Source organism: Odocoileus virginianus, chromosome 6 (assembly GCF_023699985.2).
Source record: "Odocoileus virginianus isolate 20LAN1187 ecotype Illinois chromosome 6, Ovbor_1.2, whole genome shotgun sequence".
Lineage (NCBI taxonomy): Eukaryota > Metazoa > Chordata > Mammalia > Artiodactyla > Cervidae > Odocoileus > Odocoileus virginianus.
The window spans coordinates 13,079,507-13,092,668 of NC_069679.1; the positions used below are offsets into that span (position 1 = coordinate 13,079,507).

Here is a 13,162-nt window from a genome sequence, read left to right on the forward strand (position 1 = left end):
CCTGAAGTTCACATCCCCTGATCAATAGTCTAGTCCTCCTACTCAGCATACTAGCATTTTAAAATATAGCCTGCACCACTTTCTGGGTAATGATTATCCTGTGTGTGTATTCACAAGTACCAGTTGTCTTCATAGCTCTGTAGTCAAGGAGCAGAAATCTGTCCTTGTTATACTGATGCTCAGGCCCTTCAAAATAAGTATACCCAATGTTGGACAGTTGTGAAAATAGACATAAAGATTCTTTTAAAAAGTAAAGCAAAAGTAATCAATTAGCCTTAATCTATTAAGAAGACAGCCATGTCTGCTTTTTACTTAATAGATATATAGTAAATGCTGGTAAAGAATCCACCTGCAATGCGGGAGACCTGGGTTCGATCCCTGGGTTGGGAAGATCCCTTGGAAAAGGGACCGGCTACCCACTCCAGTATTCTGGCCTAAGGAATTCCATGGACTGTATAGTTCTGGGATCACAAAAAGTCGGACACAACTGAGCGATTTTAACTTTCACTTTAGTAAATATTATCCACTGTTACTATTATTATTATCTAATATGCTTATAATAGAATTATCTAGGTTTTTAAAAAATGACATATCTTAAGATGCATGTATGACATTCATAGACATAATCAGAAGTAATTATAGTTGTTAAAGACAATGTCTAACTACAAATTTCTCACATAAGTAATTCATTCTTCATAGGAATACAGTTTCTATTTTTAAAATGCATAATGTTATATGTTACAAAAAAGTAATTCACAAGTATTTAATCCTAATTAAAAAGCAGTTTGTTACAGTTAACTTAGCATTTTACTTTTTATCATTATTTTCATCCTATTATAAAAAAATCTTAAACTTATGTTGTATTATATCAATAGCAATAATGATATTTGACATTCATATGCTACTTGATAGTTTAACAAAAACTTTTATATAGGGGGGCTTCTAATCTGTTATAACGATAGATATTAGAAATAATTTTAAGAAAGTACCTTGAATTCACAAATTCAGCCTTTCACTATGGTGACATAGTATTGCATGCCAGATATTCCACCAGGCAAAGGTTTAAGTTTGCATACATTGCAGATATGCCTTTCTATAAGGATTGAATTCTTAATTGTTGATGATAATGTTTCCTTTTCTAGTCAGTTAAGTCAGTACCTTGTCATTAAAACTGAGTCAACATGTTCATAGGTAAATAATATTCAGTATATGAATCATATAATTGTACTTGTGTTTTTCTCTCCAGAAAGAACATATCCTTGAGATCTGAACTAATGTTCATCAGTTGAATCATAAAATTTTGTTTTTTTCTTCCTCAGAAGGAACATAATCTTCAAGTTTTGGGTCTGGTGAAATCAGATGAAGGGTTCTATCAATGCATTGCTGAAAATGATGTTGGAAATGCACAAGCTGGAGCCCAGCTGATAATCCTTGAACATGGTAAGAGGGACTGAAATAGTAAGATGAGAGAGATTGACTGTGTGTGAGGAGCTCATACCTATCACAGGACCTATCACTCCAGGATACCTAGTGATTAATAAACTGTTTATAAAGGTAATATAGGGCATAACTACGAGAGAAAAAATAGCCATCTAAATTATCTGTGTTGTTTTAAGCGACTGAGAAAATTTTGGATAATGTTGAAAAGAAATTGGTATTAAGAAAAGAAAAACTGAACATTTATAGTCTTACACAAATAAATGGATACTCTTCAGATTTAATCTTATTTAATCTTACAAATACATTTCTAATCTATTAAAGTAGAAAAACTTTAATGTTTATTTTGCAGTGAATTTTTCTTTAATTTTTCCAAAGTAAAAATTAACTTGCCTTTTCTGATTTTCACACACCCAAAAAATACTTATTAAAAATTCAGACAACATTGAGAAGTAAAAAGGGGAGAAAAAACTCATTTTGTATCAGTCAGGGTCAGTTCTAGGGAAACCGCAAAGTAATTTCACTTAAAACCAAATTAAAAAATTGAATATTGTTTAGTAAAAATCTATTAACTGTAACAGGGGATTGAAGTACCAAGGAATTGGCTAGTAAGAAGTAAAAAGAATTCTAATGAATATAAAAGAATGGCAGACATAAGGAGCAGCCACTGGAGAGGATGTGGCTATGGTTTAATGGGTGATGGAGAAGTCGCCGTGCTGCCATCCCACAGAAGCTTGCTAAAAAAAAAGACTGCACCAGCAGATTTGGGGTACTGAAGGAAGCTACTCACCAGCACTCTGTACTGATAAGGTTTTAACACGTGTCAGGTGGCAAAAGGAGAAATATGTAAAGGGCTCAGCTTCATTTTTGCAGAGCAGGCAATAAAGTGTGAATGTGGAGCTTAAATAGTAAATTGATTACAGGCACATGCTTTAATCCCTGCCATCTAGGAGTACTGGGTATAGGCGTGCATAGATGTGTATATGGTTTTATAACCTGTTTTCTTGCAACAGCATGCTGTGGACATGTTTCCATATCATTGAATATAGATCTGCATAAACATTTTTCATTGTTGAATAGTATATATGCACTTTGTTTTATATAAATGATTCCCTATTGGTTAATATTTAAATTGTTTCCTTTTTTTTTTTTACGATGATGAAAGAGTCTGTGCTGAACTTCCTTATATGATTATATTCTCATACTAAATTATTAGAAGTTGAATTGTGAAATTGATGTGGATAACTTTTATGTGAAATTAATAAAGATAACTGTTGGATATACTATTTGTTTTAGCAGGAGAAGTATTTTTCATTTTGTGCATTTCTCAAGAATGTATAAGGAAGAGCTGCTTTACACATCTGATTTGATGTTTGAGTCAGATTTAAGTTCAGGTTCCATTGTGGTCAGGGAAGCTCATTGGCAAAGATGGCATCTACTCTGGCTTTTCACTAAAATAGCATATAGATTTTTATATACTGTTTTGAGATCGGGATGACAGAGGATAAGATGGTTGGATGGCATCACCAACTTGATAGACATGAGTTTGAGCAAGCTCCAGGAGTTGGTGATGAACAGGGAAGCCTGGCATGCTGCAGCCCGTGGGGTTGCAAAGAGTCAGACATGACTGAGCAACTGAACTGAACTGACCTGTGTTTTATCCTTTTTGAAACAAGCTTTCAGAAACAGACGTTTTGTGAGCTAGTGGAAATTCTTAGTGACCTTGTCAGGTATGCATTAAGGATGCATGGATTCCAAGAAGAAGAGTAAATGTCTTATTATTTTTGCTATTTTAATTTGCAAGATAAATATTTCTGTGGAAAACTAAAAGAGATTATAGCAATTTATAAAATCTTATCTCTGCCTTTCTGAAGTTTTTGATAGTGTAAGGGAAGTGAGAGATGTGCGTGACTTGAATACCCAGTCCATAATAAGTGTTATTTTTCTTTTTTTTTTCTTTTTTTTTCCATTTATTTTTATTAGTTGGAGGCTAATTACTTTACAACATTGCAGTGGTTTTTGTCATACATTGAAATGAATTAGCCATGGAGTTACATGTATTCCCCATCCCGGTCCCCCCTCCCACCTCCCTCTCCACCCGATCCCTCTGGATCTTCCCAGTGCACCAGGCCCGAGCACTTGTCTCATGCATCCAACCTGGGCTGGTGATCTGTTTCACCCTAGATAATATACATGTTTCGATAATAAGTGTTATTTTTCTAATTCAAATAAGGCAGCATACAGTTTAGGAGAGAGGAATTCTGTGTGAACAGGGAAGTTTTTCATGCAATGTGTTCCCTTTATGGGGCTCTCTAGTGGCTCAGATGGAAGTAAAGCATCTGCCCGCAATGCAGGAGACCTGGGTTCATGATAGGACCAGATGTTAAAAAGAGGACCTGGCTCACTATAGAAACAGAATAGTTAGAGTATCTGTTCCTATAGAAAGGTGGCCTGTAAAGGCAGAACAGGATCAGATTAATCATGGCCTTCGTTATAAACAGTCAAAGCAATTCTGTAGTAAGGGAGTCTAATGACAAAGTCAGATTTAATTAGAAGACAGTGGCCGAAGAAATATTGTTATAAGACCATGAAGAAATAATAAGTACTTGTACTAGAGAAATAGAAAGAATCCTAATAAAGAGATGATAGTATCTAATTCAGACTTTATCAACTGATTGGATATAAAGCATTATTATAGAGGAATCAAATATACTTCTAAGGTTTTATTTGGGTGACTGAAAAAATGATGCCTTTACAAAAATCAAAGAAGAAATTTAATTGAGGTGGAAGTAAACTTCTACTCAAGCTGTAAAGAACGTACTTAGAACATACTACCCTCACCTATGATCAAAAGCTGGATCATGTCCAAAACCATAATTTCTATGAGCCCATCAGGGAGCTGAGCTTGCGAAACAACCAAGTAACCTAAATTGCAAAGAATTAGACAACCTTCCTCTCCCAAAGAATGGGTCATGAGTTGTTTCACCTTTGGTAGAGCATGAGAGAAAGAGATGGCTGCCATAGAAATGCATAAGAAAAAATTAACTAAAATTTTAACAGAATTTTGAAGACTAAGTATGGACTAGTTTGGAATCACTGGGGGCCTCAGATAAAAGGGGAGTTCACACTTGCTTGCAAATATATTTCCCTGGGGCTCCAGAGGATGTTCAGTGTTAAGACAGGGGACAAGGTAGAGACTCGAAAAAAAAGTCATTTTGGTGGAGTAAAGGTGAAGGAGGTGATCTGTGGATGCTGGGAGACAGGTGCAAAGCTCCTCCCATTTACTCAGACTCCCTTAAGCCTCCAACCAGTAGGGGAGGGGCAGAAAAACTTATTTCATAAATTACTAGAAGGACATTAGAAACAAGGCTACTCTGCTTCTTGGGGGAGGATCCTCTGGTCCCTAGGACACAGGCAGAGACCCACTGCTCCTGGGAAAGGGTAGAAGAGAAAACCCTTTACCTCTGAAAGAAGTGCATAAAACTGCTTTGGGCCCTGTGATCCTACGCCAATAGCTAGGAGAGGTCTTTACTACTGGAGGAAGAATAGGGAACTACCACTAAAGACCGACACAAATACGGAGCAGATTCTGGCTGCCATAGAAAGAAGAGGCACCAGGCCTGCTTGTTACTGAGGCTGTATTGTGTGCTCAGTTGCTGAGTTGTGTCTAACTCTCTGCAACCCCATGGACTGTTGCCCACCAGGCTCCTCTGTCCATGGGATTCTCCAGGCAAGGATACTGGAGTGGGTTGCTGTGTCCTCCTCCAGGGGATCTTCCCAACCCAGGGATTGTACCCAGGTCTTCTGCTTGGCAGGTGGATTCTTTACCATTTTGCCACCCGAGAAGCACCCATATTATACTTGATCTTAGCCAGAATTGTATTAGGACAACTGAAAATCCCACCTTCTCCAACCATGACTTTATCACCAAGTAACAGATATATTTAATGGTCAGGAGCTCATTCTTATTTCTGCCTTAAACCACCACTATTTTCTGTGGACTTACACCTCAATGTCTTATTTTATCTACTTAAAGATAGGATTTATCCCCTTACTGGTTTTTCCTTCTTACCAGTTCCAGTTGCTTAAGTTATTTCTAATAGAACCTGCATCTGTCCTGCTGATTTTTAAAACACTTCTCTCTAATCTCAAGCTTATGTATATCATTTAAAAATATGATAGTCTAAAAGAATCTGGGAAAGGGAACTCATATAGAAAAAATGACACTTCACAATTTTTGAATGTATGAAAAAGTGAAATATAAAATCAGTGTAGGTTGAAGGGATCATACATTATATGGAATAAACAATTTGTTAGTGATTTGGAAAGAATTAAACTGTACATTTACCTTATATCAATGAAATAGAGTTAAAATTTAAATTAAATCCATAAAAATGTTGAAAGATGATAGAAGAGTCTCACCATTTACAGTACACCAGGATTTGTTAATTCATTCACCAGTTAATAAGCATTTAGATCATTTCCAATCTATCACAATTTAACTTATAAAAAAATGAAAGAATACAGATGAAAAATTTGGTGTCTCAGGATATAAAAATTTAAATGTTTTATATGTGAAGTATGAGAAATACTTTTAACTAAAGAGGACAAGCTAGGGAAGAATATAAGAATTACAGAAATTTGGCTGGATGGTATCACCGACTCAATGGACATGAGTTTGGGTAAACTCCAGGAGTTGGTGATGGACAGGGAGGCCTGGCGTGCTGCGCTTCGTAGGGTTGCAAAGTCCAACATGACTGAGCGACTGAACTGAACTGAACTGAATGTTGTGAATGTAACAGGAATGCATGCAAATGGATATGATAAAGTGACTAGCATAAGCATATAATTCACAATATGGCAAAGATAAAGATAGTTTCTAAACATGAGAAATGTTTCACCTCACTTAAAGATATAAAATTAAATCACTTTTGGTGAGATGCCATTTTTACCTAATAAAGATTTTATATATTTTAATGAACATTCACTATAATGTTCAGTATTATGACTGGTTAGGGTGATTATGTTTATGTCTTTCACCCTCAGTGACAATGTAAATTGTTACATCATTTACTAAATCCATTTGGACAGTTATCTTAAAAATTACTGACTCAACCTATTTACTGTTGTTTTAGGATTTTTCCCTAAGGAAGGATTTTTTTTTTTTTTTTATGAAATTAGTTTTTATTTTGACCTCAAAATAAACACTTAACATTTTTCCAAAACTCAAGATGAATACTGAGAAACAAGGGTAGAAGATTATTTTTTCCTTCCCTGGGGAAACCAGTAAGGCAGACGTTCTAACGAGGCTTGCAAGGCTCTTTCATTGGACTAATCTAGACAGTTAAGACCCGGAATCAGAGATTCAGACAAAAACTATTAATATCAGCACTGGTAATTAAAAGAGAAAAAGGTAGGGATACAGAGAGAAGAGTTAGGAAATGACTTGGATATCCCAAAATAGATGAAATAGTTAAAATAAGTATAGTACAAAGTTATGATGGAAAAGTTATTTGGCCATTAAAAACCATGTCTTTGAACAGTATTTACTGATACCAGGAAAATCTTGGTCAAGTGGTAAAGTACAAAATAATATGTATCAAATAATCCAAATTTAGTTGAAAAGATTAATATGTTACACATTTAGACAGTCCCATACTAAAATGTTAACAGTGGTTATCTTTGAGTAGTGATATTTTCTCAGTTTCCTAAAATAGCTCTATATTATTTTTATAATTAGTAAGGTTTTTTTTTTTTTTTTTTTTTTTACTTAATAGCAAAGCCATCTTTCAGTCAGTGCTGCAGTTTGGAAAAGATACCAAATACATAATTTTGAGAACTTTACCAAAAACATCATGGATAGCAGTTAAGAGTTGCAGTTAAGTTTACAGTGAACACTGAGTGTACAATGTGATGATTTGATGCATATATATATATATATATATTGCAAAATGTTTACCACAGTAAGGTCAGTTAACACATCCTTTTGTTGTTATGGTGCAAGCATTAAAGTTCAATATTCATAGCAACTTTCAAGTATCCACTACAGAATTGTTAAGTATAGCCAACATGTTGTACATTACATCCCCAGAACTTAGAACTCTTAAACTAGAAGTTTATACTCTTGGACATCTCCCCATTTCTTCTATCCCTCAACCCCTGGCAACCACCATACTGTTCTCTTGTTTCTCTGAGTTTCATGTCAAACATACTTCCTTAATATTAAACATTTAAAATGTAATTTTTAATGTTTACACATGCATTTTTGGAACAGTAATTCTTGATTTTAGAAGATTGTGACTTTAAAACTATTTAACACGGCAGTATTATTTGCTGCTAGTTCAAATTATGTCATTTTATGCTAATATACTTTATGTTTTATAATCATGTTTGAATTATTTTTTAAGTATTAGCATATAAATTATTATGAGTAGTAAGAAATAAGGTAAAATGTGTTTTTGTCTGTTAAATTTTTATTACCCTTTCTTCCTGTCAGTTGGAATTTAAAAATAGATTCCAAAACTATCATGTAAGGCTAAAATGTAAAAACACAAATGTAATTTTTCTCTGTACATTCATTCATGTCAAGTCTGATAATTGGCAGTTTTTTAGTTCCAGTAAGGGAAGGTGGGTTGATGAAAAGGGAGCAATGTGAACTTGTTTTTAGTAAAGGAAATTCATACTTTACCAACTCATTAAATGACTTCTAGGATATTATGGCCATGGTAGATAAGGATACATAGCGAATTTTACTTTTTTTTTAACAGAGGCATTTGTAAAAAATTCCATTTTGTATCTGAGGTAAATATTGAATAGTAGAAGGTCTGGAATAAGTGACTAATGACCTGGCATGATTAAAAGTTGGCTAGATAGCAGGAAATTGTTAGTCATTAGTGGAATATTTTAAATCTGCTGCACTAGAATGTATAATAGTTGGTGTTGATTTTAATTAAAAGATTAATTCTGGTTAGTTTTTTGCTTTTTTGTACTAGTAATTATGGGCTTCCCTAGGGCTCAGTGGTAAAGATTCTGCCTGCCAATGCAGGAGACATGGATTTGATCCATGGGTCAGGAAAATCCCCTGGAGAAGGAAATGGCAACCTACTCCAGTATTAGTGGCCTGGAAAATCCCATGGACAGAGGAGCCTGGAGGGCTACCATCCATGGGATCACAAAAGAGTTGGACACAACTTAGTGACTAAACAACAGCAACAACTAGTAATTATAACTTTAAGAAAACTCTAAACTCAAGATAGCTGTGTTGAAATTTGACTTCTTAACATGAATTCCATGTCTAGGAGCTTTCTAATATTGAAAATGCATCTAATCTCTATCCCTGGCTTCTGGTTCTTATCTGGCATTAACTTGCTGAGTGATTGGATCAGGTACTGAAATTCTGTGATTTTTTTTTTCATTTATTTTTATTAGTTGGAGGCTAATTACTTTACAATATTGTAGTGGTTTTTGTCATACATTGACGTGAATCAGCCATGGATTTACATGTATTCCCCATCCCGGTCCCCCCTCCCACCTCCCTCTCCACCCGATCCCTCTGGGTCTTCCCAGTGCACCAGGCCCGAGCACTTGTCTCATGCATCCAACCTGGGCTGGTGATCTGTTTCACCCTAGATAATATACATGTTTTGATGCTGTTCTCTCAAAACATCCCACCCTCACCTTCTCCCACAGAGTCCAAAAGTCTATTCTGTACATCTGTGTCTCTTTTTCTGTTTTGCATATAGGGTTATCATTACCATCTTTCTAAATTCCATATATATGCATTAGTATACTATATTGGTCTTTATCTTTCTGGCTTACTTCACTCTGTATAATGGGCTCCAGTTTCATCCACCTCATTAGAACTGATTCAAATGAATTCTTTTTAATGGCTGAGTAATATTCCACGGTGTATATGTAGCACAGCTTCCTTATCCATTCATCTGCTGATGGACATCTAGGTTGCTTCCATGTCCTGGCTATTATAAATAGTGCTGTGATTTTTAAATTTTATATATAATTAAGGAATTAAATGATCTGAGGTCCTGCATCACTCAGATAATCTGTAAAATGTAGTTTTAGAAACAGATGCATTAAATATAAGGTGTTTTTCAGGACACCCTTTCTGTCTAGGTATTAAAATAAATAGATACATTATTTGCAGAAAGATTAAGGCATTCCCAGTTAATAATTTTATGTTACCTGCTACAGTGTGTATAATGAAACAAACCTGGTGCTCAAAATCTGAAGTATTGGCTTTATGTCTCAGCCCTACTAAGATGAGGTAATCTCTATGAGTATCAGTTTTCTTATCTTTATAGATAAATAATAATAATATGAATAATAATAGTATAAACAATAATCTTTGCACAGTACACATCTGAGGGGAAAAATGGAATGATATATGTAAAGTATTTTGTAAATTGTAAGTACTCTAAGGTAGTAGTAATTTGAAAGAGTATGCAAAGGCAAACTACTGAATGGGAATTCAGTTGTCATTAAAGCAAATCAAAGTGCATATAAAAGGCTAACTTCATGAAGCAAATTTTGAGGATTTTTTTTTAAGAGACAACAAAAATCCATTCAATATTCAGTTATATCATTAAAATTTGTAAAATAGGAGAAAAGATCTGTGTGACCAGATTGCAAGGTATTTGAAATAAAACTAAGCTTGGCATGAAAGTAGATGAACATAATACATTCATGGTCAAAACTTAGAATGTGTGATTGACTGAAATAAAAGTAAATGGACTTTTCTTTTAATCTTTCCCCAGTCTCACTTTCTAGAGCTAGCCCTTGTTAACATACATTGTATATGTGTTTATTCATTCAGTAAATATTTGTTGGACAGAATTCTGTATGTGATATAAAATTCTGTGTGCATTGCACTACATGGTGGGGATTAAATAATCAACAAGCAGATATGATTCCTTGCCCTCATAGTGCTTCCGTTGTATTAACGGAGACAGACCTTTATGCAAATAAATAAACAAAATCAATTAATTAATTCTTGTGTGTACTTAAGGAAAATAAAAAGAATGCTCTGATTAAGAGTTATTGAGGGTGTATTGAGAGTTACTTTAAATAGGATATACAGAGAGTCCTTTCTGATGGGCTGTGCAAGTTGGGACCTGAGCATTACAGTAATCTTCTCTCTATATATATATATGTGTGTGTGTATGTGTTTATTTGCAGATATGAAATCATTTTTTGTGATTTTACCAAATAGTATTTTATGTACATGTCAGTACTTAAAGGTTTACCTTTTTTATTTTAACTTCTCTATTCTCATCAGACTTGAGTATGAGGAGGCTAGTGTTTTGCATTCTTGATGACAATATAAATTCTTTTGAAATGTAATTTAATAATAATTTAGAATTCACACACCCTTTCATCATATAATCCTCTTTATAATTTGTTTTGGGGAAATAGTTACTAAATATTTAAAGATATTTGTGTTAGACTAGCATAAATCTGGAAACAATCCAATCATGCAGCCAATAAGAAAGCTGATTATTAATAAATACATGAATATAATGTAATACCAGATACCTGTTAATAATGTAGATCTATATAAGATAAATAAGGTAGATATGGGAAAATACTTGTTATATTACCAATAAGGCAAGTTGCAGAAAGGATTTGTGGAAATAGTAGGAGAGAAGGCTTTGGATTTAGGAATGCTTGTATGTGTGGTGGCAGTGGTTTAGTTGCTAAGTCAGGTGTGACTCTTACAACCCTGTGGACTGTGGCCTGCCAGGCTCCTCGGTCCATGGGATTTCCCAGGCGAGAACGCTGCAGTGGGTTGCCATTTCCTTCTCCAAGTGATCTTCCCTGCCCAGGAACAGAACCCACATCTCCTGCGTGCAGCGGGATTCTTTACTGCTGAGCCACCAGGGAAGCCCCAACAGATAGGTAACGGTTGTGCTGTAAGAAAGTCTTAAAAATCTACACAAGAATCTGTTAACTGTGATTATATATGAAGAGTAGGACTGGAAAAATCTAAAGATGAGGAGAGAACAAACAATGTACTATTGTAAGTTTTTGAAAAGCCAAGTAAAAACTATTAGAAATTAAGCTTGGAATATTGCAATCAGGTCTATACATAGTGATTTTGACCCTTTTTAAGTCAAAAAAAGTGCTTAGTGTTCAGGGTAGTTTAAAACTTTCTGAGTTTTTATTTCTTGAAAGAAAATGCTTTGTGAGAAAAATATAGGTTTTTAACAGTTATTTGGCAACTACCTCCAAATAGCTTATCTTCTTACCTCCAAATATAACATCTTCTGTTACAGCATTTTTCCATTGGAAGGTGAATCATGCCATATATATACTAAGACAGTCAGTGTAATTCATTAAAATGTTGAAAGCAATTTTGTTTTGGTAAGCCAGGTATTTTATTGAATACACATACTGTGTAAATTGAAATTCATAGTTACTAACCCTACTGTGTAGGCCATCAGAAAAAGAATGTACACTCATGGAGAGTTAAGCTGGGATGGACCTTGGAGACCTGAATATCTAGTCTAGCTGAGCTGGAGTATTAGTAGTGACTCACCTTGTATCACAGAGCTAGCTGGCATCAAAGTTAGGACTGATAACTAGGTTTTCAGTTTCAAAATTCACTTTTATCTCTTAAGAAAGCTTGATGTTTTAAGACACGGATCGTTTATATTCTTTTAATTTCAAGTTTGTCTTTTAAATCTGCAGTCTACTACGGTTACACTTAATGACAAGGTTGGTCAAGTTTATCATTTTGCAAAGATGGCCATGAATCTGATTTGCCAGAGACATTCTAGTTTATGTCTGTTGTCCCAGCATAATTATCAGAAGTGCCTTTTGTTCACTCTGAGTTATCTGAGTATGGATGGTATGTTCTATAGTCACTCCAATATTTCTAGTGTATTGAATCTAAAAGGTTCTAAACAGTTACTAGGGTAGAGGTTTTTTTATTATGAATGTAAAGAATTGCAGTACAAGCTATGCTAAATGCCAAAGTGCTACTGTAATTCTGAATGGGGATAAGTGCTATCTGCTGGATTTGACAAACAAGGAAGGCTTCTTGGAGAATATGGCATTTAAACTTAGCATAGAAGGATGAATGGAATTTTAAATTGGTCACGTTACACAAAGGGGAAAAAAGAATGACATTTCAGGTGTATAAGTAAGAAGGCTCAAACTGCATTTGAACAGTAGAAAGCAGCATAGTTTAGCATTCTCAGAAATACAAAATTGTACATTGTGGAAGGTGTGTTTAAACCAGACTAATACCAAGTTAAAAGGTTGGAATTTTTTGAGTACCTATTATACCCTAGCAATTTTCAAAAGTATATGACGAAACAGTAGCACTTTAGGAGGATTGGTGTATTAGAAATATGTTGAATGAGTTTAGAGAAGAAAATAATGGTATCCGTGATACTGATAAGGAGAATTTTCTACCAAATCAGATATTATGTTTGAAATCCTCAACTAGGTGCTGACAGTGAAAAGAGAAATTCTTTTTATCCCTCAATGGCTCATATATGGGAAATGTTTATTAAATGGCAGGTAGATATTTCTACAAGGAAAATAGGACAAGATTTGTGGTTTTTTAAAATATATTTAACATAAGGGAGCTGAAAAGATTGAAGTTTTACACTGAATACAGGTAGAGAGATTCTCTGTATAAAACCAAGGTTATGCTCTTGGTTTACTTAGGTTAGGAAGTTTGTCAGCATTTCTGGTAAGTTGT

General features: G+C 34.6%; 1 protein-coding gene across 9 annotated transcripts in view; it reads left to right on the top strand.

The window, feature by feature from the left end:
* NEO1 (neogenin 1) overlaps positions 1-13,162 on the top strand; it is a 216,935-nt gene that overhangs the window by 119,130 nt on the left and 84,643 nt on the right. For all 9 annotated transcript variants that reach the window (XM_070468796.1, XM_070468803.1, XM_070468805.1 and 6 more), the window contains exon 7: positions 1,320-1,440. In XM_070468796.1, the coding sequence (XP_070324897.1) occupies positions 1,320-1,440 (121 nt within the window). The remainder of the gene's footprint in view (positions 1-1,319; positions 1,441-13,162) is intronic.